This window comes from Pempheris klunzingeri, chromosome 24 (assembly GCF_042242105.1).
Source record: "Pempheris klunzingeri isolate RE-2024b chromosome 24, fPemKlu1.hap1, whole genome shotgun sequence".
NCBI classification, from domain to species: domain Eukaryota; kingdom Metazoa; phylum Chordata; class Actinopteri; order Acropomatiformes; family Pempheridae; genus Pempheris; species Pempheris klunzingeri.
In genome coordinates this window covers 8,177,397-8,204,804 of record NC_092035.1, presented here as the reverse complement: position 1 = coordinate 8,204,804, position 27,408 = coordinate 8,177,397, and the positions used below count along the sequence as shown (strand labels likewise).

Below are 27,408 nucleotides of genomic sequence, written 5' to 3'. Positions count from 1 at the left end.
GTAGATGCTGAGCTGAGCCACTTTCTACCCATGAAATGCAGATGTTTCTATATTTAGTAAGAAATGCCAATGCACAAACATCAACTATCCCTCTAATAGGACTTTTTCCATTGCATTTTTGTGACAAACACAGTCTCTCGGCTCGGTGCTAACTTGTTTTAATTGCTGTTTTTTCTGGTGCACTTTCTCACCTTGTGATCCAAGTTTGCCTGCATGAGAACAATGATGAAAACAGCCCAGTGGAAGCCGTTATTAACAGGAAACCAACATGGAGGAGTCTAATTTCTGTCTCTCACTCGTTCAGGTGCGGCTCCAGGCAGGTAAAACAGCACCTCGTTATGACATTAACATTTAAAGAGGCACACTTTCACCATCGCTCTCCTGATTTCTTACCTGGATCTGATTATATTTTCATCTTAGTATAAGTCACAGGACAATTAGTGCACTGCTTGTGCTGTTGCTGATTTTAAATATACTTGTACTCATTTGAGTATAATGTTAATACCATGGTTTATGTCTGTTATCTAGCCCTCAAATTTAGGTAGGAATGAAAGTGTTTGCCGTCCTTTTGGTAGCCCTATTAGAGACTAAATGTTACTTTTGACAGTTTGAACAAATGAGGGAGAGAGCAGGAAAGAGGAGAGCAGAGTGTCACTGTCTCTGAGCTATGGCAGCCATCCAGCACAGGCCTCCTTTGTATTCAGAGAGCGCCTCGTTTTTGTGTCAGCGCAGGACAAGAGAAGCACTTAACGTGACATTTAGAGATGCTCAGAGATTCTCTCAGGAGGCTAGGGGGAGGGAGAAAAGAACCAATGATGTTATCGCAGACATGTGTTTTAAATGCCAGGAGGGGTGCTTTGCCACAGAGCTTTGGCCACAAAGATAAGAGAATAACCCGGCCTCTGGTCTTGCACCTCTTGCACCGGTTCTGGGGCTCACGTTAAGCTTAGGCTGAAATGGTTTCATCTCTTTTCTATCAGATATGATCTTTTAAGGCTTACAGAACAATCTTCTTAGATTGTACATTAGGGCTGCTGTTATCCTTAGAAGAAATCCACACATGCACGGTGCATTTTAAATAGTCGGCCACAGGATGGGACACACAGAGCTCGACGAGTGGGCGACAAGCTTTCTGGGATTCTGAATCTTAACCAGATGGTCGCAATACACATCTTAACTGTGGATCACAGCCATGTTTGAAGACTCCCGAATGTCCCCCGAATAATGCTGAAAATCGCCTTTCCATTTATACCAGACTAAATATCTCTTATTGATGTAGGTTTATCCTGAAGGGACCTCCGCAACAAGGCAGCATGAATATTTAACAGGTAGAGAAAGGTCAGGCTTCTGGTATGGATGCCAAGACTGAGCTAATCAATCATCTTTTCTGTGGGAAATGTGTTCAATTAAAGCAAAACCTGCCAGATGTGGAGATTTTTCTTCATAGACGCACTATAAAAATATTTTTGAACAAATTAATCCACGTAAATCCTTGAAATGAGCATCTGAATATTTTTGCAATTCAAATGTGCACCATTCATCCATCTCACCGATGCATCTTTCTTCACACAGTCTTTGTAAGCGTTTGTTCGTGTGCACAAAATGCCGTATACCGTTTGATGCAAGGTCTGGCGTCTCCGCCGTAGCCTCCAATAAATCAGGCTGGGAGTTAGATGTATGAAGATAGAGCTGCATAGTGATGAAGCTGCTGCTGCTGCGCGGAAGCAGAGTTTAGGAAACCAGGTTAGCTATTCATCACAAGACATCTCACCAATACATCCGCAGAACTTCCACAGACTCATTTTTCCTCTCTGATATGGTGACTTGTTCCTGTAGGCTGCGGCTTTAATGCTCCATCACAGCCTCAGACACCTTGTTGAACAGTTTCCTTGGAAATGGCACCTAATGCAGGAAGAGAGCAGGACAGAAGCATCACAATGTTAATATAATACTATCGCTGGCGACAGCAGGGTATTGTGGGCTGCTGAATTGGTTTTACTGGCGAGAGCGGGCAGTTTGACGTGCGCTAACGCCACGTCTCGTCTTGGAAATGATTGTTTTAATGCTCTCATCATATTTTACCATTTTCCATCATCTTGAACCACCATGCAGACTCTTTTTTCTCTCCCTGCCACGCGCTTATATTTTCTGTGTGTTTACTCGAGGAGGAATAATCCATTTGTACATTTCTCGCCATCTCAGGGCCCCTTGAATATTTAAGGCTTTGATGTTTGGTTGTCTAATGCAGTTACCTAAGCAGCTTGCCATAACCGGCCTCCCAGAGATTCTCCCTGCATGCCTCTCTCCTATTTTCTGCAATGTGTCTGGATTGCGGAAATAAAGAATCCTTTTGAAGCCTGTCCTTGCCGCCTCTGGGGAAGGTGTTTTCTGTAGATAATGACTTATTTCAATTCACACCTCACCCGAACACTGCTGCACAATTTTCTTTCTTTTTCTTTTTTTTAATTCCTACCTGCTAAAAGGCTTGAGTGTGGGCAAATGTTATGACACAGATTTTATGATGACCCAATGGTGGGAGCACACATGGCAGATTTGCCCAGACGTTAATTATTCCATTTCTATGGCTAATACAACAAAGAGGCCCAGCTGCCAGGCTGCTGGAACGGATGCAATTTTGAAAAAAATGGAAGCAAAAACAAGGCTGAAGACGGGACAGTTTCCAGTATGTGCCAGGAATGTGTGATTATGATTATGCGGCATGCAGTCTTAAGTAATGTTGCTGTAAATTGGCTGTAAGATAGTGAACCATTGACAACCAGAGTTCTTGGGCACGTGGCCCAGATGGTCCATGACTCAGCTCAAAGGCACGGCTACCCTGGCACACACACACACACACGATCACACACACACACACACACACACACACACACCAGCTGGATGAACCATTAACTGAAATTATCAGACCAAACCGCACCAGAATTAACTGGCATGCTCATGTCTGCATGCACCAATTAATGATTAATTCAATCTAATGGGCATTTTGTATTGTGCAGGTATTGGAAGTAGCCACTAATATCTAAGTCTTACTTAGATTATCATTAGAATGAACGGGACCCCCCCCCCCCTCCCCTCAGACGCATCAATGGGCATTTACCAGGCAATGAGGTTTTAGCGAAATATACTGTTGAGTTGCAATATGGGAAACGTAGGATCCATACTGAGTTCTAAAAGTCTAAAAGCCTCTGATGCTTCAGTTTTGATCTTTCTTTTTAAAACATGCATGTTTTAAGTCCTCCAACTTAATAAGAGATTGCACTCTTATTAAGTTTTAAAATCACTGGGGTGCCCCTTTAACTGGGGTGTAGTTCTCATAGTTAGTAGAAAGAACTAGAAATGAATACACATTGCACATTAAATTAAGAGATGTACATCATATTACTGTCTTCCACACTAATAAAATGACACCTTTTATGGATTTACAGCATAAAAAACACACATGTGCACTTCTGACAGTGAGTTTACAAAATCCACATGGTGAAATCCAGTGGCTCTAAAAAGTCACTGTGTAAAATAAACATACTTTCACACTTTTTCTCAAAAGCAGGCATCATGCTGCAGTCACACACTGGGCTTTTTAAGATGAAAAAGTGTTTTGACACAATTACGTTCAAAGAGAAAAACACTTCGCAGACACCCACAGAACACATTGACCTAATTAAAGTTTCTGATCCAGTTTTACATGACTGCTTTGGTAGATATGAGTCAATTGAAATATAACGTTAACAAAGGAAAAAAGACTAAAAAACCTTTGGTGACTGTCAAATACTCCATATAATATTTGATTCCTTTGCCTTGATCACACCTCGAGTTCACACACATCAATAATCACATTTTATTCAGGGTTTTACTTTGAACACTTGATATCTGCCAGCATGAGAAACTTGTTTGAAATGTTTTCTCAAGAATGAAGAGGGTATATACTGGCAGAGATCATGCCCTTAATGTCTTTTCCTTTATTGTAAATCTGATTATTTTCCCCCTTTAAATCCAACGCAGTACATTTATTCCATCCTGTCAGCCTCCTTCCGAATCAGCCAGCGTAGTGTTTATTTAGTGACCTCTCTCATTAAGAACGTTGTTTTTAAATGTTGTGTCTCTCACTTAAAATGTGTCACAGCCAGCAATTCAGACACTTTATCTTGAGTTTGAAAAATTCTTCTACTAAAAATGGCTAATAGGCTACACGTTCACCTGTTTTGGCTTTTACTATACAGGACAGGGTCCTATTTTAGTGGTGGCAAACAGCACCAGCAGTGCTCCGAAGGTATTTTTTCTGACCTTCTCAGACCTTTTGCACCTTGTGCTGCTGTACATACATAAACCAAAATAGCAGTAGTGCTTGGAGACGCCCTCACAGACTGTATGCACAAAACACACTGCTCCATCATTGCACTTGCACGATTAAAATAGGGCTCACAAACTTGTCCCTAATAGATTGTGAACACAAAAATCTGTGACCTCAGATTTATGGTCTGAGGTCTCAGCTTAATGAACATCTATTGAATAAAGGCATGTTTATTACAAACATGAGTGTATCTATGTCATGTAAGAATTATGCCCACTTTAAAGACCGCAGGAATGTTCTTTCCACATTGTGGTAGTACATTAAGCTGACTCAGCAGGTAAACACATCTATAGTGGTTACTAGGGTAATGAGTAATCAAATGTTTATAACGCATTTAAAAAATCTAGCAATCTTAAATCTCAGCATATTTCAGCCCCCTTTTCTCAATGGGCTGGAATTACTGTGTGAAGCTTTCACTGTGAGGCTTCAGAAACAGTATAGACCATAATTACAACACTATAGAACATTATTACGATGGAGGGGTGCTGGGTAATCTGTTCCACTATTTCACTCTCGACCATGGCTCTGCCTGCATCTCATAATAATACTGATCATCAGGGGGACCAGACCGTTCTCATTCACAGGTCATCAAACACTGATGCTTTGTCATCACCCTTTGGGCGTTTGTATGAGCGTGTGTGTGAGATGCTGAGGTGCAATGTGATATAAAAAGCGACAAAGTCTGCGTAGGGAAGAGGGCAGGTGGTTGGATGGTCAATCACAGGACTTTCACCCAGGAGACGTTTTCTTTCCCATTTTAAAGTAAAACTGAAAGTTATGCAACTGACATAAATCAACCTGGACTATCTTCTTTTCCTAAATCTAACCAAGCAGTGTTGGTGCCTAAGCCCATAGACATATATACATAGATGCAGCTCCTCCATTATGTACAGCGCAACAGAAGAGGATTAAACACCCATGGCTTCAAAATACGCAATACAAAGAGTAATAATTGAACATGTCTATAGCTGGAGGTGTCCTGTCCAGTTTTACAGGTGTCTTTTTTACAGTGGTTTTCTATGGGGAAAATGCTTTTTGACCCTCAGTGGATTTTACATTGTAATACAGCGAGTCGCCACTGGGAAAAATGGTAGCAAGGCTGTGCTGTGGTCCGATGTCCAGTTCTTATAATACATCTGTGGCCTCACCCTGACAAAACGACCATTGTGAGACCCTTAACCATTACTTATTATCGTTACCATGACAATGACAGTCCAGTAAGTGCCTGTCATACAGAGGCCATGGGGGGGCACAAAGTGTGAATATCTGACAACCTGGGAATGAGAACGCCTTAGGTGGACGCTCATCTTGAGGAGCTACATGTAACAGTGTTAGAGGACCTTGAGTCAAACCCTTCACCTGAAGTTTGACTCACCAAACCATAATCTGAAAAAGGAAAAGTTTGAAATTGGTTTCTGTGCAGCAAGAGGACTAAAGACACTGCAATTTGACGCAATTTGGGAATTTAACCGATTACTCCAACATGTCCTCGGCAGGAATGGTAGGAGTGAATACCAGAAGCCAGTGTAAAAAACATGCTTGTGGCATGTTTGGCAGTGAAATTGCATGGCAGCGTTGAAATGAATCAGCGAGGCCAGAAAAGGGTGACCTTAATGTCGGGGTACGTGCTGCAATAAAGCTTGACGAGTTAAATTACAGTAATTTTCCTTCTGACATTCATTCAGGAGCCTGCATGTCACTCTGTGGGAAGTGACATGCAGGCCCCATATCAAGGACATGATAAACACTCGTCAGTGCTGATGGTGAGGACAGGAAGGCTGATTAGGCCACGGCAGGACACATCTCCATCAGCCGTGTCCCCAGCGCTTCAATTACCTGTTACAGAATGCAGATTGTATCACAGGCCTCCTCCCTAATGTCCTCATAGCGTAGTGGATAGTAGACCAATCTGGGTTATTCTCTGTCGAGCTGCCAAGGCGCACAGCGTGGGCCAACAGCTTCCTTTTCATGCAGGACCAAGCGGGGAGAGTGTCCCTTTTGATTAAGCGTTTTGGATGAGGCTGGGGTGGGAGCCCGGCGCAGGCTGGCGTGGTGCCGTCGCCGCGCCGCAGGTCTGCAGGCCTGCCGGTGGATCCCTGTGGTGGAGAGTTCACACATCTTCAGTCACTCACGCCACATGCAGCCGCGGCACATGGCTAGAGCTGTCAATTCACTAAAACCGAGGACGCTCAGTGGCATCTAATAGCATGGTTTACAATCAAAACAGTCACTCCTCCAAGTGAAGAAAGAACATTTCTGCCAACACGGCAGAGCAAATGGCTACCGCAGTGAACTCATTATCACTAAAAGTGAGATTAGTGGCTAAACGTAAGCAATCCAAAGGAGTTTCTTGGTGTCTGATGGCTAAAAACCTTCAGATTTTTAAAGAACCATAGCACATGGCTTGGCTACAAACAATGCGGGGCAAACATTGCCAAAATAACTGCCAAAATGTTAAATGTCACAATTGGCCAAAAAACATCCAAAAACGAATCAAATAAGACATCCTGACTTCACCCCCAGTATTTCTGGCACCTGGGACGGCTAATCTGGTAAAAACAGAACTGGGACCAATAAGCAGGCTTATAATCAGCAACAGGTTGCCAGTCAGCTCAACAACCAAATCCAAAGGCAGGCAGCAAAGCATCAGAGACAGAAGGCAGTCAGAACACATGTGGGGAATGAGACAGCAAACTGCAGCAACACCTGACAAACAACAGCAGGTAATCTGCCCATTACACACAGGGACTAATGAGGTGATGAGCAGCTAGTGGGCAGGTGAGACAGGACAGGAGTCTGACATGACGGGAGAGAGTTAGCGCAGAGGACGACGAGGGAGCAGCTGTCGCCATGACAGCACCACCATCTGTACATTTTCCAAGGTGACAGCTTACAGAACATATCTGCATGCTTGAGGCCTCATGCTCAGCCTTCACCTGGAGACCTGATGATGATTATGTGAGCAGGTCAGGCTGCACCTTTTTTTTGTGTTTTACTTTAAGCAGTTAGTTAAAATATTTTAGCGCCTTGCTGTCATTTATTTCCTGTTCTACAACCTGGAGAAGTAGCAGCAGCAAGAGGCAGATATTTCTTGATGCTATGACAAGTTTTGCATCATTTTTCATACTCTACCAAATGAATCTGCAGCAGCAGCAGCTGTGATACCTCACAGTTTTTTTTTCCCTTTAAATGTTCTCAATTTGTCTTGTGCTGCAGTTTTACATTCCATTTGCCTTCCTTAATAGAGTCTCACGCTTCCCATTTGCTGGAAACTCTCAGCTCACCAGACGTCCCAAAGTGAACTTTCTCGATGGCTCTCATCACCATTTTCAAATCAATACTAATTCCAATAAATGAAAAGTAGATACACATCTGTAGCTGCACCAGATCGGCCTCACTGAAAATGAAAAAGACAAAAACAGATAAGCAGAAACCAATCCAATCATAACTTCCAGGAAGCCTCAGGTCCATTATTGGGAGCCCAGTACATTGCTGCAGCCAGCTGAGTCAGCACTTCCCAGGGTTATTTCTCATAAGGCCTGTGTGGTGAGCGTCAGGGACCTCGTAAATATCCCCGCTGCACAGCCAGAACAACACAAGTCTCGCCTCACTGCACAAAACATTAATGCAGATCCTTTCCCATCAGGGACTCTGCATAGATTTTAATCAGCAGCGCCACTTGTAGAAAAGGTTTCTTTTGCAAAATTATATCATATTGCGTCTGAGAGAGGCCTCACAGGTAAAGAGCATGCTGACACAGGATGTTATCATCACTGAGGCAACCAAAAAACAACCTAATCTCCAGCGGTTCACTTCTGCATGACCTTTGGAGAATGAGATATTTCTCGTCCTGACACTTTCCATATCAGATTCCTTTTTGTGGCCCCCCTCCCCACCCTCAGGGTGCAGGATGGTGGCTCCTCTCAGACACAAAGAGAGGAGAGCCACAGACTTAACTCTCATACAGATTATCAAGTCAATGTCAGAGCAAAGTGCATTCAGTGCAGAAAGAGGATTGAATAGAATACATACCAAAGTGCATCCTGGTTAAATCCCTTGATGGAGGGCATTTAAGGCAGAATAACAAAAGCTTTTGATCAGCGCAGGCTTAAAGGAAATCCGGTGCTGAGGGCTAAAATGCCTTTAGTTCCACCCTGTAGTGTCCATACAGCTGGAAAATCAAATGTACTGCACCACGTGCTCATGTCTAGTGGTGTAAAGGAAAACCTATGTGTGATGATGACGAAATGGCACACACACACACTTCTCTCACCACACCATGCCAATTATTGACTTGACATGTTGGAATCTGTCCATGGTGCTGAAATGACTCGCCCCACGCTCGCACTGAGGATTTAACTCTTTGCTGTCGGCTGCACCTTAAATCCCTGAAGTCATATTTTAAAACTCACTGAGTGGAGTTCTGCTCACAATAATCTCACAAACACAAGGCATGAAGGCAACATCTTCTCCACTGGCTCAGCGTGCTCACACTATCAATTACAGCTGACCTTTGTGAATCATATTCAAATGATAGGACATGGAATAAACATATAGCAGGGCTTCTCAGATTGCCAGTGTGTGTGTGTGTGTGTGTGTGTGTGTGTGAGAAAAGAGATGCAGTTACGTCACTGGCTCGGCAGCCGGGACAGATGACTGGCGCAGATGTGAGTCAAGTCAGCCTGAACACAACCGGAATTCATATCTTTTACTCTTCAAAATAAAAGACTGCTTTGGGATGTTTCTTTTTTAAACTACAGTATACAGTACCATAATGAAGGGGTGCAAAACTCTGGGTTATTAGACAGCAGTAGTGGGGGCTTGTGAACCAATAATATTTAAGAATTGTTAATAGCATTCTGCATTCATGATTCTCCATCTTCAATGTAGTCTCTGTAGCCTTTTTGTTAGCACTCTGTACTGGCCTGATGGACTATTATAAACATTAATAAGTCAATGTTTGATGATTCTTGACTTAAATTACCAACTTTGTGTTGGCTCTGGCTCTTTTCATGCAGGACTCATTGGTGACAGCTCAAATGAAGAATCTCCAGCGGCATTTCAACCAAAATTGGGTAGACACACAGTCATCACTATAGATAAAGCTTCGTCGACATGATTATGTTTACATTTTCATAAATGGATATGCAATTTACTTTTCAGATTCCAATTTATATAGCCGACATTTCATTCATCTATCTATCTATATTAATTTCTATGGTTTTGATATAATACACACTAGACTGTCAGTGGTTGTTTTTCTGATTGAATTGAATTCAGGTGTAGAGCTCCAAATATGAATTTAGTCTAATCAATATTAATATCTATTTCCCCCCATTTTAAGGCACATAAGGTGTCAGTAATCCATAATTATTTCATCCCAACGTTTTTTTAAAATCGCACTTACTATTTTGAAAGCCCTGACCGGAAGTGTGTGTTATTCAGAGCAGCCTTTCTCTAGTGCTGCCGGCTCACACACACACACACACACACACACACACAAACACTCACTCACACACACACTCACACACACCAGCAGTCTTTGGCAGGACAGCAGAGCTCCGACGCTCCTCGCGCGGGGATGTGCCGCTCTGACGTCTGGGAAGGTGTCACTGCACGCGACCTGTGCCACCAGGGTGACACGTCTGAGGCAGAAGAATAATAATAATAAAAAGATGGTGAATGTTTTGGGGAATAACTAAATGTTCAGTGTGACAGCTGCAAGTTTGAGAAGTGGATCAGCGCTCGTGCAGGCAGGAAATGCTCTCACCTGCTCGGACCTCCGGCTGTTTAACTAAGAGGAGCGGCTCGTGCCTGGGGTGAAGCTGCAGGATGAGACGAGGGGGGGAGGAAAACATCACGCTAGTGTTTGTGCCGACGGCGTGATTCCCAGTGTCCCACCATGGAGGAGAAGTTCAACAGACTCATCTTCATCCCCATCGCGGCGGTGCTCTTCTTAATGATCGGCTACCAGTACGTGTGCCCGGCGGACAGCAACACCTGCTACTTCAGGAGCGACGACAAAGGGCTTTTCCAGCGCTACTCCTCCGGCTTTGAGTTAGTTTACACGGAGCCGGAGCCGGACGAGGACCTTCCCTCCAAAATCACGTCCAAATTCAACTTCACGGAGCGGGACCTGGACCGGCACGTCGACTTCAACATCCGCGGGGACGATGTGATGGTGTTCCTGCACATCCAGAAGACCGGCGGGACCACGTTCGGGCGCCACCTGGTCAAAAACATCCAGCTGGAGCAGCCCTGCGACTGCATGCCCGGCCAGAGGAAGTGCACCTGTCACCGGCCCGGGAAGGCAGAGTCCTGGCTCTTCTCCCGGTTCTCCACGGGCTGGAGCTGCGGGCTGCACGCGGACTGGACCGAGCTGACGAGCTGCGTGCCCGTGGTGATGAACAAGAGGGACAAGAAGAGCGCACAGAAGAGCAAAAGGTGAGCCGGGGGTAGTCTGGAAGTTATTGGGGAATAAATGGATCAGATGGAGAGCGGGTTTAGTCACCTGTTCATTCACCTCAATTCACTCATTCACTCTTATTTCCATTCACTGATCCACTCATTTACTCCCTCATTGTTTCATTGACTCTCCTTTAAGTCTCCACTCAATTCATTTAGTCATTCACTCATTCATTCACTCACTCACTTGCAAGATCATTTTTAATAATTGGTTCACTGGGTTGCTAAGAGATTCATCTTTTCAGCATCAGCTCACTCACTCACTCACTCACTCACTCACTCACTCGTTGCTCCACTGCTCACTCACTCCTTCACTCCATCCCTATCTCACTCACTCACTCCCTCACAAAATTATTTTTAATAATTGGTTCACTTGGTTGCTAAGATATTCATCTTTTCAGTCTTCTTTTCTCACTCCTTCACTCCATCCCTAACTCACTCACTCTTACAAAAAGAATTCACGTATTCGCTGCTTTAGGTTTGGACGAAACAAGCGATTTAAAGAATCGCCCCATTGGGTGTTTCTCAGCTCTCTGACTTGCTGTAGACCAAGAATGAGTTAGTCAGAGATTATGAGAAGGAGTGTTGGCAGCAGCTGTGTAATAGATGTTTTCCAGCCTACATGGGCGGTTTTGTCTGCAGGCTGGAGGGAGCTTTAAAGCTTCCCTCTCTCACCTTGAGGCACAGAGTCAAAGGTAACTGGACTGTTTAACAGTGGAGATTATGGCACCAAATTTCCTCCCGTGCTGCATGTGCTCTCACTGGCATGTGGTGCAGCGCATAGAGCTGTTAAAGCTGCATTAACACGCTTACTACATGTATGTGCTACATGTAAGTCTCGTCTGAAGGCCTGTTTCAGTTTCCTGTAATTACCGAACCAACAGAGCCAAGCTTAAGGGAGTAAATCACTTAAGAAGGACAGGGTCCTCCGAGGTGTGCCGCCTGTGTGTTGAAGCCAATTTACCTTGGAGTTGGTTCAGAGAGCAAATCTCCATATGTTACAGAGAGCCTTAAAGGGGGCGACAAGGATGGGGGGGTGCCGTCAAGAATCCTTCCAATCCATTAACCGTCCTCTGTGGCAGCCATCAGACTTAATTTAACGCTTTTAAATAGTTTTGTAGAGGCGCCTCCGAGCTGCATCGGCACTGTGAGTGAATCAACACCACTCCAGTCAACACCTGCCAACTCAATATAATAGTCTGCGGAAAGTCAGCACTCATTAAAATTGGCACTTTGCTGTGTGCAGGGCTGACATGAGCTGGCTTCATTTTTAAAGATGGGAGCAAATGCAGCAATTTTCCCTCTGTAAGTGTCCATTTTTTTATTAGTTATTTTGACAAGAGATGCTCAGAGCTAATGAGCGGCGAGTGAACTCCTGTGGGTGTTGCTGAAAGAGTTTTTTTGGTGGTTTATCGCAGCACCCGACGACATTCGATACAATACGATACTGATGGAGGAAGTCACTGATAATGTGATACGTTAGTGATGCCCACTGAGGCCCCTCCACTGGGAGGCCAGAGGTCAGCGCAGGTCCTGAGCAGCTTGAACGGATTCAGGCTCTTGCTCAAGGACAAATTTGTACGAGCTGTGTTTAATATCACTGGCTGCACATGCATGATCCATAAATTATGGCTTTTTTTGAATGAAGTCTTGTGTGCATGGTATACACAGTGTGCTGGGTATATATTAGATATATATACCCTACGTATGTGTGTATTTATGATATATATCTGTATAACTCAATATATATGTGTGTATATACTGTACATAAAGGTATCAAATTTGAGCCAAATGCACCATGAGTCATAAATCATTCGATACCCATGGATTTGTTGGATGAGCAATGAGTCATAACTCATCCAACAGCCACAAATCTGTCACATGAAGTTCTCATTCCCCCGGGATAGCGCCTGCTTGATTTTCTGTCCACACACTTAAAAATATAAAAAAGTATCAGGGGAACCATCAACCTATTTCCCATCTGGAAATAGACGAACAATTAAGCGAAGCCATCCTGTCATTTTAGATTAAACCTGCTGAATAAAGACTACAACGAGCTCATTCCGCGCCCGAGGACGTGTTGCCACACAAGGTTTCATGTTGCACTTTTCAGATCAGACCTGAAAGGCTCTTGTCCTGTCACTTTGGGCAATGTAGCACCTCCATGATGGACTGTGACGCACACCGGGATGGCAGCAGAGGGAATGGAACTGAGTTTGTGCGTGTGTGCATCAGTGTGTGTTTGTGCTGAGGCATGTTACTGCTCAGCTTAATACAATATTTAAATGCTACTCTGGTTTATACTGTAAGATCCCTCTGCTTTGGTAGATTTGTTTGTATTCCAGCCTTTATCCCTCTGTCCTTAAAAGAAGCTAAGAGAGGTTAAAGAGTATTATAGTTGTTTTCCAATACATATATAATCCCCATTGCTGTCTTCTGTACTTGGGATATGAAGTTTAGAAATAATCATTGAGAGTATTTCATTTTATAAAGCGCTCAAAACATTTTCTCCTAGTCTGATTGCTGAGGACAATCCTACTCAGCAGCAGCATGCTGACGTTGAAGCATGACGCGTCTTATACAAGTCACACATATTGACGGGAATACAGACAGTCAGGGATCAAATATTATGAGAATGGATGACGCCCACACTCATCTGAAAGCCACATCCAGCAGAGTGTGATGTAGTTTGCAGAGAGACTGTCATCCCTCGGATCCTACGCTGGTTTATTTCACTCTCGAGCACAAGTTAACATAAGAGCAGTGTGTGGATGGCCTCCATTGCCACGGTTCAGGTGTTTTAGTCAACTTTCCATCCAGTTGTCACGCACATTTATACCAAGTTTCCAGAAAGCCAGCAAAGGAAAATGCAAAATAGGAGTTTGGTGCATCAAGGTGCTTGATGCAGTAACTGACATAGATTATTTTAACTTTTATTTTAATTACTATTTTAGTTAAATTATCCAATATTTCACTAAAACAAAGAGCAGCAACAAAAAGTTTAAAAAAGTCAAAGCATGTCCATTTAAAGTGCTTGTTTTTGCCACTGACAGGCTCAGATTGCTCATCGAAGAGTCTGACAACTCTAGGGAAAGATCAACATCCTTTTTGTTTATCCAGGAACAGCCATGATATCGATCTGTTCAAAGCCACCAGACTCCACTGAAAAAAACTCAGTAATTTTACCTTGCAGAACACGGCACTTAGATCAGATCCGAACCAAACCGTTAAAATCGCCAAAACCGCAGAATAACACAATTAATCAAACAGACTGAGGCAGCAGTAGACTCCCGTGTTCTGGAGGTTTCTCCTGTAATCATCTCACAACCTCTCAGATGTATCTGGTTACTCTCTGGAGAGGAGCAAACCCTGGGTTTGAAACCACTGGATTAAACTAGCTGACTGTAGATAAAGAAACTCCTCCTCAAGCGTAAACACATTAATGTATGCAACGTTAACAATTCCATCATTTTATATATACAGTATATATATATATATGTCACTGTGTGTGTTTCTGTGCCCTGATGAAATGTATTTGGGTCTTAGGTGATTGTGAAATGAGGGTGACTAAAAATGCCTCTGTGTACACTGAATATACAGAATAGTTGAAAGCCTTTTCACAACCTACATCTCAGTCATGTTAAACGTCTGCCCTCCTTTGTGGTCGGTGGATCAGTAACAGCTGACGGCTTTTATCTGGATTCACCTCATTCAACCGCATGAAATGATTCATATTTTGCACATTTGGTGTATATTGTCCTGCTGGTTGGTTCTGAATACAGAGGCATTTGTCTGCTTTTGAGCACTTCATAGTCACCTTGAAATCTCCTCTCTCCTACACACCACAGCAGTGTGAACACACCAGCAAATACATAAACTAGAGACTGATATTACAAAAATGTAGCCATAACTGCAATCTAATACTTTTATATTCTCGGGATATTTTTAGTATGAAGTATCTTTCCCGTGATTGTGGGTTGTTGACATGAAAAGTTTCTTCAAAGTAGAGCCATGCATTAGAATCAAAAACGAGAAAATGAGCACTAATAAGCTCCTTGGTTATCAGACAAGCAACTAATTCCAGTTTTGTTAAAGCTCAGCTTGTGGAGCTTCATGGTAATTAGATAGAGCCATGGCTTTAACACATTTTTGTCAAATCAGAGCAAATGGTTAAATTTAGCTCAATGACGCTCCAGCAAACTGGTAATAATGATTTCGACCACAACACTGCACATTAATAAGGAAGACCATACTGAGGTTTTTAATTCACCTCATGTAGGTGTTTTCTGTCTTTGCTCCTTTCCTTCTTCCTTTATACATTCACTCCTGGCTTAGCACTGGCAGCATTAACCTGCATCCATCCCTCGGCCCTCTTTATGTCTTACAATTCCCTTCTCAATATGCGAACGGCCGGTTCAAGTAGTTTTTGATAGGCCCACCGCCGGTCAGCGGCTCCTGCAGGGCTTTGCTCGCAGCATGGGGCTACAGCATTCACATCTCAGCGGGCTATAAAACTGCTGTAAAGCCGGGCGCGAAACCTGCTTCAATTGCCGGGCTGCACTGCTCGTCCTCGGCAGCCTGGACTCACACTGTGCAGTCAGAGAGTGTAACCTTATTACTGACCTCATTATTTCAGATTAGAGCAAAGAGTGCAGGCTGGCCAAGGCACAGATCAGCCTGAGTCGAATTAGCCCACTTCATTCTGAACACAGTTAAGGTGGTTTTAGCTATTAATTTGGCAAAGGCACTATATTATGGTGATAGTGGCACTTAAAGGCATTAAAATATGCTGAAATATGCAGGAAGTTTAGAAGAAGAATGGTGAAAATGTGATTTTATCGATATACACTTTTCAAGGTATGTGATTTTCTGTTTACTCTTGCTAAACCACTGAAATACTTAACAGACTATGGGGAAAAAAAACATCTGGTTGCAAATTTTTGACATTAATCTCCCCTTGCAGTTACAGTGAGTCAGTTTAAATCCTCAGCCAGAGAGCCATATGCAGAGATTTCAGAGAGGGATGTAAATTATTGAGAATATTTCTTAAACGCTTTAGGTGTAATACTGCCCTTTTACTGTCAATGTTGCTTTTGACTGTAAATGTCAACCTCTAAGTGCACACATCAAGTTATTTCAAGCTGATGACAGCTACACATTGTTGTAAAAACTCAGTGTGACAAGTCGGCTGATTGTCAGAAAAATGTGACCTTCAGTAGCCAGAAATCATACAAACAGCTCCCAGCATATCTGAGATGAATTAAAGTGAGACTGTGTTACCTTTGAGGGGAGAAATGACACATTCTTCCTCTTGGTAATGAAAAGTTGGATTCGTTAACAGCAAAATGCACCCTCGCTCGGTTCAAAACACCCAGGGGTTCTGCTGCTACAGCTGCACTTGCTCTGCTATGACCAGTCTGGTGCCTAAATGTTAGCGTAGTAAGGTTAATAATGCTGTGTAACGACTGTGCTGATACATGACTGGTGGTTACATACTAAAAAGCAGCATTTAGCATTGTCCTATTATTAAAAGTTTCGTAGTCTTACTTTAGGGAAACTAAAACAACAAAAGAGGCTAAAAGTGGCGTTGGATTCTCTACATTTCCCACTCACTGCTGTTGAGGAGACAGTTTGCATTTCACTGAAGTTCAGATTCGTCACTTCTTGTGGGTGGGAAAGTATATGTACAGTACCTGACACCAGAGTTTTATTTTTGGCACAGGGTGAATGCACAGGTCTTTTGGGAGATCCGATGCTGCTGCCTGATGTTGAGATGTAGGCCGATAAAGCATAAAAATCTCTGGGTAGCACTGAGTTTTAGTTTTTGTCAATACTTCCTATCTTTACACCACAGTGGGATACCTCTGACGGAGGCCGGCGCAGTGACGTCACATGGTTGCTAATGAGGTGTAGATGCTGCATGTGCTTTCGTGTGTCTCTTCACACAACATGTCCCCACCAGCCTGTCTGTGACGTCTGGATGAATTTAAGATATCACCTTTTGCTTTCATGTCACAGTCTTCCTGTGCCAGTATGATGGGAAATGTGACCTTGATCACATGCCTTACAGCACAATGATGATCATATTAGCAATTAGGCCCAACAGAGAGCTGATCTATTACAATCTAAAGATAAATCTTAAGATTTATTAGCTTTAGATCTGCAGTATGATCTATTTCAATCTAAAGATAAAGCTCGTTGCTCTCATGTCTGTGTGCTGAGTTTGAAGCTGGAGCCAGCAGGTGGTTAGCTTTGCTTAGCTTAAAGACTGGAGGCAGGGGGAATACGTTAGCATGAGTCTATGCAAAGGTTAAAAAAAAAAAAAGACTAAATGTTGTATCTGGTTTGATTATCATGTACACAAACAGCAATGTAAATACAAGTTGAGGTTTTAGAGGGAGTGATATTCTGGGAAAAAGTAATTAAGTCTATATTCTAAAATATTGAACCAATCCTCAGTCCATTTTTTTTTAATTTGGAGCCTTACTATCATGACCTTTATGATGACTTTCATCATTATATTTTTACTTTCTGCAGTTATGAACTTATTTCTAACTCCAAAAAGCAATTAAACATATCTCCCATTTATTAGTGAATTTTTAGCATTGGACACACGTCCTTGTTTTTATTTGAGTGGTGTTCTGCTCTGCCCATGTAATATCAGATCCACTATTTAGAATCTGAACCTTTGAACTTGAACCATTGATTTTGCTTTTCTAGTCTGTTACTGGAGTCATTTTAATCAAAATACCCCAATAAGACTAATGTAGTTTTTAGCCAGCAGCTAATTGCAAATTGTATGAAGGTATATGGACGACAAAAAAAATCCACCTGCAATGTTTTTTTTCACATAATTACGACATTTTCTCATAATGACGTAGCAGACTTTAACATCTCTACCTTGATCCTGTATTCCACTATTTAGTCATTTCTTTAAACCTTTTCGGAAAGCTCTTATTATGGGATTTGAACTTGGATACGTCTGGGATACGATTGATTCATTTCCAAAATTCCTCACCTACTTGACTTAATTATGCTAAATCATAATGACATAGAATTGCGTACATATGAGAAACTCTCTCATAACCATCACTTAGTATCTCACACGCATGGGAAACTTTTGTCATATTATTGCCTCGTTTGTGAAAGTTGGAGGCAGATAAGATTATAGTAAGAGAGCATCTGAGGGGGAAAATGCGTTACATTTATATATTTTAAGTGTCAGAAATTGCCTTCTGTAGAAAAAGTCCTTTTGTGTGTGCTTTAAATCACCTTTTAGAGATGTGCTGCTGGCAACATGGAGTTATGTCAACCTCTACAGTGAAGTTAGAATACTTGGTAAACAAGCAGTGGCCAAGATGATGCTAGTTTCAATCCCATGATACATAGAATCAAGTTAAAGAATTTGTGTGTGTTGTTTCTGTTACATGAAACCCCTCAGTGCGCTCAATTCATGACAGTGATCAGCGACTTGTATTCTTGTGAGAAATGTAAGATATTCAGAAGATCTTGGTAATCTCTACGCTGAGGGGGATTAGGGGCAGTCGAAGACAGGTTTTATTATACTGGGGAGGAGGAGGAGGATTAATCCAGACGTCCAGATTTGTTCAGAAACCTGGATTGCAGATTTCTTTAAAAAACAGTGTGTTGATTTGGCTAAAAGAAAGAAAACATTACAGGGAGGAAGTTATTAGATCATTATGTGCTTTCCATCAAACTGCCTGCAGATGACACACAGGTCATCTGGGAATGAAACAGTACAATATGGGAACTGCATCAGTCAACAAAGTTCTTAATCTCTGTTGTTTTCTAGGTGAGCCCTATATTAGTGAATGACCTCCATACTGCACCTCAAATAGAGTAGAGAGTAATAATCATAGGGAGGATACAAGCTGTGAATCACTCACAAATCTGCATAATAAAAGCACAGAGTTGGAAGCAACCTTCACATATTGCTAAAAAGTAAATTGCCTTACAGAAATTCCTCCGTAGTTTGTGTGGGTAGAGATGACCTTTGCAGAATACAGTCCCATTTATCCTCTCCATTTCTACATGGACCTCGAGGACCGGCTGACACCTCACAAAGCTGCAAAGATTAAGATGTCAAGCAAAGGTTAAGGCTAAGACGCTAAAGCTACTAAAGCTGGGCACGCCAGGTTTTTGTGTGCATGGATGTCCTCCGCACGATGCTGGCCGTGGGTGTGTTTAAAAACCAAATGAATTGTGGGAGAAATACAGCTACCTGAGACGCAAGTTTTAATACTAAATGGATGATTCTGTCCCTCGAAGAGGATTTTCTCAGCAAAGATGGTTTTGTGTTTAACACCTAAGATACCCTCCATCATATAATTTGTTTAAGTGTATTTTAGCTTCAGGTCATCATATAGTCTATCACCTAGTTTACAGCAAAACCGCATCTTCACACCCCTCGCTTGCCTGGACACCTCGTCTTTGAGGAAGCGTCGTTGGTTCCCTTGTCTCCACACCAGCGTCCCTGGGGCTTTTCCTTTATCGCCCAAAATAGCATCTCATATCTGCGACCAATGAAGATCACAGTGCAGCACCAGTCTCCTCGCTCATCATCTCTCCCCTTCTCAATCTGTGCCTCTGTATCATTTGTCTAGTAATGCTGCATGCAGATATTGACTACAACTGGGTTATGTTGTGGGGGGGGGGTGCTATTGACTGATCATGTGGGGCTCGAGGAGAGTGTTGTTGTTTGCGTGTGTGTGTGTTCGGTTGTTGGATAGTAATCCTGCTGTTCGCAGATGGGCACACAGATAATTTTTCTTGTAATTGCCAGACAAAGATTAAATTAGTACAAGAGAGAATCAGATGAGTGAAAATGGATCCCACTTGACCTCTTGGTCTGAAAACTGATGTGCTGAGACTTCCCTGTGAGCTGAGCAGCTTCACTCAGTCATCTTGATAACGTCCCCTCTAACATGCAGACCTGCTGCTGCTAAATCTGGACCCTCTAATGTTCCTCTAATTGCCAATCTCATTTACCTTTTTGTGAATTTTTGCCCCTACAGCCCCGACGCTGAAAATTGATCTGGGCAAATATTTTTTTTATATGTCCATGTGATGAATGGAAGCCCAATATTCACTCTCCTTTTTGCTCTATTTTGGTCTCTTTTTACAGTTCACTGCAGCTGCCTGCTGGAAACAGCCCTATGAGAGCTGTGAGAGTGAGCCAATACATTAAAGCTGCAAAAACCAAAACCAAGACAATATGCTAAAAGAGGCTAAAACACTCCCTACCCCTTTCACATTACAGTCATTGCATCCATTGTTAATATAAGAATGCAACTTAGTTAAGTCCAAACAGTTACATATATCCAGTATATTTTAGCAGCTGAGAATATCGACATCTGGAAGGTGGGACGTCTACTAATGGGACAATCAGCAACATATGTTGGCTCCTTCTAACCAACAGTATAATCACGAGTGTAGTTTAATGAAATGCTTAAAGAAGAAAAAAGGGAACATTGGGAGGATTTGCATCAGAAACAAGTGACATTATCACGCATGTACATCATTTTTAGAGTAAAGCATTCTGGGTGCTGCTTTGTTGCTCTGAGAGATGGGATTCATTCTCTTCCGTTCGATGTGAGAAATGTTTGTGTGACTTACACTCCAATATGTTAAGCTCAGTTGTCATTATCACAACAAAGGGGCATTAAAAAGTGTTTTTAGGGAGATAAAATTGAGCTGTTAAAAAGACAGCATGTGACCTGGTTATTTTTTTCCCTGTCAGATAGTAATTCCTTCTCGGAGCCAATGGTTAAGAGATCCCTTGTGGACACAGAAACACCTTTAAGATGGATTTGCTCCAACTGTGTGAGTTATCAACACCCTGACTTCAGTGTGAAATCGATGTGCAGTCCTGAGCTTGTTTTCAAGTTCGCTTTTCCTCCCAACCAGGCTGATAGTAATGGCTTTGAAAGTGATACTTCATCGATGGCACTCATTGGACCAGTGTGAGGTTCAGCTGGAGCAGGGAAACCATTCTTCAGAATCGCCTCAACTAAAAGCAATATGATGTATTTTCAAATATCAAAAGATGAAATAAACAAGATTGTTGTCGATCCATGTACTTTTTGTATGGGCTGCCTCTGAATCAGCAGCATAAATAGTTTCCATCAAGGCTTTTATCATGAGACTGACGGTGTCCTTGATGGTAGTGAGTGAATTAACAAGGCAGATATCGATCTTTTGCTGTGAGTTTCCTCTGTAGCTTTTGATGGTGATTTAGTGAGTGAGTGAGAGAGAGAAACAGGGAGAGAGACCGAGAGAGACCGATCAATAGTGTTTGCAGGTTTGCTGTGTGGAAAAAGGTGACGGGCGACGCGAAGGGCATGTGCGAGGCGTTTGATTGATCGGTAGCAAAATGCGACATGCTGATTTAACTTTACCTTGAGGAAAAGCCATGCATGGTCACACACACACACACACACACACACACAGGGTGTGTGTTGCCAATGACTGTGCTATTACACGACAGAGTTGATTCTTGTATATTCACTCAAATCTCTTTGAGAACATTAGATTTTGGCTCCATCGATCAGGTATCCGAGAACACCAAAAATGTCCCCGCTTTGTCCTGTTTGGGCCTGACAGACCTGAAAGCCTTTTAGCACATTAGCAAAGAGATTACACAGCGGCATGAACGGGGCATATGATGTTTGTCATTGTTGTTTTAGCTCAGAGAAGCCTCATCAACCAACAAACAGTTGAAGGCTTTAACAATCTCAGCACTTTTGATATGCAGAATATCTAAAGCTGCTATAATTCATATTTTTTATTCAAAATAGATCAAATGATTAAGTGTAATGTGAGGGGGGTCACTTTTGTTATGAAGTCGCAGAGAGTTGTGACCCGACTCTTCAGTTCCCGTCAGCTATAAGGAATTTTAGCATTCCTCAGCATCTTCTTAGCTAATTGTTTTAGTTCATTCTCACTGGGCCCAAAAAGCCCACAGTGCACTGCTTTCCGAGCCAGTTGTCGTAGAGCATTTAGCAACTAAAAAACACGATAGAGAAGTTGGTGGAGACCAAAAACAGAGTTGAAATAAGGAGGGAATATTGGAATTACAATCATTATGCGACCAGAAATGCAGCTTGAAAATGGCCTGTTTTTCTGCCCCCAAGTGGCCAAAGAACAATTGTTGATTATAGGAAGTGAAATGCTTCTATTGAAATCACTTCCAGACATTTTGGATCAGATTGTACCTGCAGAGCACCTGCTACTGGTGGTGCTACGAATGTTTTCTGCCTCAATAAATGCTATAAAATTCTCAGTCAAAGCGACACTTTTCAGTTTTCTGCATGAGAAATCCTCAGCAATTCCTCCTGCGAGTAATTATTGTTGACCTTCATAATCTGACCCTGCCTCTGTCCCTGACACGAGTAAGAGGAGAGCTTTGACATTTGCTGCTCTTTGTCAATAGGTCACGATGAAAGCACAGACGCAGAAAGGCGGGGTTGCATGGACATTTATTGATCTGGCTGTCTCGCGGTTAGCTGTACAGATAGATGATAGGCACGGGAGGAGGAAAAAGGCTGAGCTCTTTTCCAGGAAGTACAACAAAGGCCGCTTTGTGAGGCACTCATGTGTGTCCATCCATCTAGTGCTGTCCGTTCAACCCGGCGAAGATGGCAGAGTAATTCACTTAGCTTCCACTGTGGATGGCCATTATCTCTGGGTGGTGTGCCTGTCTGCGGGTGTGTTCTGCAGTGATATCATCACGGCACTCACTTAAGTATATATCACAGCTGATTGATATCTGCCGTCTGGCAATAATTGCTAAATTGTGGACCTTTTAAGGCTGCTTGGCTGTGCACTCTTTGCTCAGTAACACAAATACCCTCTCAATTAATCAAATTTGTCAGCTTAGCAGTGAACTCGAAACAGTTGCAGCTGTGCAGATGCTCTCATAGTAAAAGCCACAGTTTTTATGTGGCTGCTGCTTTTCACATCTAAAGCACAGCAGATGCAGAATGAGGGGACTGATGGCGATCAGTGCATTTCAACAGGATGCATTAAGTGTGTCGCAAAATGAAAAACCCGTCTTAAGCATAGTTGGATATATGCCACCCAAATAAAGAATAATACAATCATTAAGTCTTGAATTCCTCTTTTTCTATAAAAAAGTGAAACTTCCACCAGCAGAATGAGACAACTTTACTGTGCTAGATGTTTTTTCTTTTAAGAAATGACTGCAGTCGAGGCTTTTGATGTGAGTGAGGCCTTTCATGACAGCAGTGAATTGTGTTTTTCGAATCTATCCTTTGTAAAAAATTAATCAGGGAAATAGTTTTTTTTCGTGAGCTTGAACTTTGGAAAGGCTGACAAAGAAACAGGACTCATACCTAACTTGTAGTTTGGCAGGCGGTCTGAAGAGCGCTACGGATGACCGGTGAACAATGGCTCAAGGACGGCTTCTGTACAGAAAGATGGCGGCTGGTGAGGGAACGTGGAGCAGCTGTGCAGGTGGTCGTGGAGGTCAGCTGATATTGGAAAGGTGGCAACACACTGAGGACAACTCCTGGACAGCTGCATGACCTGTGTGCAAGAGACAGGAGATAATAGGCACCGTGTTACTAAGGAGGAAACGCTGGTCAGAAAAGGAGGAAGTTACTTTTTTTTTTTAATTCTTTCAAATTAATACTGTTAGCGTTGTTTAGTGAGATGTTTTTTAGAATTAAGATTTACATCAAAACTAAGGCTTATGTGTGCCATGTGTCCAGCGCAATTTCTTATAATTAAAGAAGTACCCAACAGGACCAATACGGCTGCTCAAACAGAAGTGTGGCAGGAATTTTTGCTGAAAATGATTATCAATTATCATTAAAGTTACATGTAATTGGGTTGCTTTTGTTTACTTATCATTTTATTATTGATATATTCATTCATCTAGTTTCTTTCCCTGACAAAGCACGCTCCTGACCAAGACCTAAAGTGTCCAAAAAAAGAAATAAAAGAAAAAAGAATATAGGTTTAAATGTATAAACCCCAAACAATTCATTTTAATGCACTGCTTTGGTAACTTTCAGAGTAGCAACAGACGTGGGAAAAAAGGTGGGAAAAGTCTGATAAAGGTTAATTAACTGTCGCCATTACCACTTATTTAGTGTTAATATAACTGTGGAGGACTTCTAAGTTTATTTAAACTTAATTAACAGTAATTCAAATTAAGTTTTTCACCAGGTGAAATATGCCAGTGGCATTTGGCAGTGCTCACTTAATAACACAGTCACACACATATTGCACATGAAGAAACCCACAAACCGTACGGGATGTGATTTCGGGAGCTCAGCCAGCTCATCACAGCGGCCTGCTCTCTTCTCGGCCAAACTCAGTCCGCAGAGACTCGCTCACAGGAAGAGGAAATCAAATGGAGAGCACTGCTGAGCACCAGCGGGGTAACAGGTAGTCTGAGAAGGAAGCACCAACATGTAATGGCACTGTATGTAGGGGAAAAGGAATAGCTGATCAACTGAAAACTGACCATTCTTGTTAGAGGGTTTAAAAGAGAATATCGCAGAGCAGCGTTGCAGTGAAATGTCCTTGAATCTGAATTCTTTCCTCAGCTGTTGAATGAAAGTTTCCAGAATGTAAACCGCAGCCTTGTGGAATGACAGACATAAAATGTTCAGCTTTTTATTTGGGCTTTATATTTGGTTTCTGTCTGTGACACCGTAAGGTCACAGCGAGCTTTGCACACAAGATGAACGTTTTCAATTTCCCTTTTATCTATGTTGTCTTCCTTTTGAAAAACTTTTAGAAAATGGCTGAAATTCTCCCAGCGCTGACTCCTTGAGTCACCTCGCTGTTATGCCGGTCATCTCTGAACTCAATAGATAAGAGCGGAAAGCCGTGTTTGTCAGTTGAAAGCTTTTTTCGTGCTGCTGGGTTACAGCAATTTCTTGAAGCGCTGTTCGTGGCAGATCAGAGTGATCCAGACACATGAAAGGTGCAGCGGATGGAAAAAAGTCATTACCAGAGATAGACAGGAGCAAATTAATTTGGCAAAAACAAAAATAATTTCACATCTGCAGGATATTAAATGCTATACATGCTCGCTCTCATTGCTTTCTCCAGTATGTCATTATTCTCCAACACCCTCAGACGCACTTGATGATGTTTTTCATTTAAACCTTAATCACACTTTCAGTGCTTGCTATATACAGTACTTCCAACTCTGTGGTATTACTTCCAGCTCACATTTCTTTCGTAACTGCAGCAGGATATGAGAAATTTGATGCATAGTTTCATCCTGCTTCACTGTATTGAAAATGGAGCTCGTTCCTCCAACTTTGGTGTCCTTCAGTGCACACACAGGTGTTATCGGAACATAACACTGTGTGCTGCTGTTATCCAGATGAAGTACGTTGTTGTTGACCGGTGACTGAAACAACATTCATATTACCTGTGTTAAAGTTTAAAACAATCAACAGTGATGCACAAGAGCGTAATAAGCAGCCTGTTTCATAGACAGAGCCTAGCTAGCTGGCATGTTGCTGCAGGACACCATCTCAGACGTAGAAAGGAAAATGCTGTCTGAAGGAATAGAGACATATTTTGGGAAATATTTGCCCTCTTGTCAAGAGTTAAATGAGAAGATTCATTCTACTGTCTGTGCACTAAAGCTGAAGCTACAGGCACTTAGCTTAGCTTAGCTTAACCTTCAACAACACACTGTGAAAACATCACCACACCTGGCCAACAAATACTTTCTTTTGACTTTTTTTACTTCCCCTTTCGTTCCTATTAAGTTACTGAGATATGAGGTGCTAATTAGTGAGCTTTAACCTGCTGGTAGGCAGGACTAGCAGGACTAGCAGGACTAGCCCGGCTAGCTAATCTATGCTAATCTAAGTTTACTGTCCTTAGTTAGTGTAGATCCCAATAATCTCGACCCAGTGCAGGCATGTTGTTCCTGAACACCTCACTTTATGTATCTCTGTCTGTGTCTGCAGGAATTTCTACTATATCACCATGTTACGTGACCCCGTGTCTCGCTACCTCAGTGAGTGGAAGCACGTGCAGCGCGGCGCCACCTGGAAAACCGCCCTCCACATGTGTGACGGCCGCCCCCCCACTCAGGACGAGCTCCCCGCCTGCTACAGCGGCGAAGACTGGACAGGTGTGCCCCTGGCGGACTTCATGAGCTGCCCCTCCAACCTCGCCAACAACCGCCAGGTGCGCATGCTGGCCGACCTCAGCCTGGTGGGCTGCTACAACATGTCGTCCGTGAGCGAGCTGGAGCGGGGCCGCGTGCTGCTGGCCAGCGCTAAAGCTAACCTGCGCAACATGGCTTTCTACGGCCTGACGGAGTTCCAGCGCAAGACGCAGTACCTGTTCGAGCGGACGTTCGGCCTGCGCTTTATCAGGGCCTTCACGCAGATCAACAGCACCCGCGCCGCCAGCGTGGGAATCAGCGAGAAGGTGCGGTGGCGCATCGAGGGGCTGAACGCGCTGGACGTGGAGCTGTACGAGTACGCCAAGGAGCTGTTCCTGCGGCGCTACCAGTACAACCGGCAGAAGCAGCACCAGGAGGAGCGTGTGAGGAGGTGGCAGGAGAGGCAGCAGAGGCAGCGGCTGCACAGGACCTATCTGGCTGAGCTGTGGAGACTAGGAGGGGGAGGAGGAGGTGAGGAGCAGGAGCAGGAGCAGGAGCTGGAGGAGGTGAAGGAGCTGGAGGAGGTCGCCACCACAGAGGACTACAGCAGCCAGGTGGTGCGGTGGTGAGGAGAACACAGGAACTACAAACCCCAATGCACTGAGTGATGCTGTTGGATTCATTGTGCTTCACTCTCCTCCCTCCATCACCCCTCTGTCTCTCCTCCGCTGTGAATCTGCCAAAACCTCCTGCCCCCACAACCTCATAATGCTTAGTCGGACTGCCGAATGGTGTCTTAATATTATGATGGATGTATTTGTCACAGCAACATAAACATTTTGTATTTCTGTTGTTTTTCTTATGGCTATTTTTGGCACTGCAGTTGTGAATTGTATTATTTATTCATTAGCAAGTGCTTTGAATGTTCTCAAAGCGGTGAAAATGTTTCTTAAACCTCGCTAATAATTAGAACTAAAAAAAAAATAATGTGCTTCATGAGGAAGGCCAGTTTTAGTCTATTTTAAAAATGGTGAATGACTTGAAGGATCCTTTGTGTCATGTTTGTGATCTAGCGCCTTGTTGATCAGTGGAATCTTGTAGTTACTCTGTGGTGTTTGGCTTCATAAGAATATCAAAGCACAAACTTGGCAATAGTCTGCAGTGTGTTTTTTTTTTCATTCTGACTGATTAAGCTGCAATATACAGAAACAATCGAGGCAATTTCTCGCAGGAAATGTGTTCAATAAAAATATGCAGCATTCAGTGATGTAAATTTGTCCCTGATGGACTCGCTCTGGTACGCATGTGTACATGAAGGTGTTCTGCCTTGCTCCTTTTTCACAGCATGTTCTCACCATAAAAATCTGAAACCTTCATGTGGTGTGCCAACTTCTTCCATATCCACGCACATACTGACGCACGTCGATGAGGCTGTTTCTCAAGGAGGAGA

The 27,408-nt window shown here is 42.9% G+C and overlaps 1 protein-coding gene across 1 annotated transcript; it reads left to right on the top strand.

Annotated features, from left to right (window-relative positions):
- Window positions 1-10,268: 10,268 nt before the first annotated feature.
- On the top strand, window positions 10,269-26,763 carry LOC139223777 (heparan-sulfate 6-O-sulfotransferase 3-B-like). The gene is made up of 2 exons (XM_070855770.1): window positions 10,269-10,810; window positions 25,816-26,763. The coding sequence occupies exons 1-2, from the start codon at window positions 10,269-10,271 to the stop codon at window positions 26,585-26,587; spliced, it is 1,314 nt and encodes a 437-aa protein (XP_070711871.1). The 3' UTR covers window positions 26,588-26,763.
- The last annotated feature ends 645 nt before the right edge of the window (window positions 26,764-27,408 follow it).

Coding starts and splice junctions, on each gene's coding strand:
- LOC139223777 (XM_070855770.1), top strand. CDS start 10,269: ATGGAGGAGAAGTTCAACAGACTCATCTTCATCCCCATCGCGGCGGTG. Junction 10,811..25,815: donor AGCGCACAGAAGAGCAAAAG/GTGAGCCGGGGG, acceptor CTGTGTCTGCAG/GAATTTCTACTATATCACCA.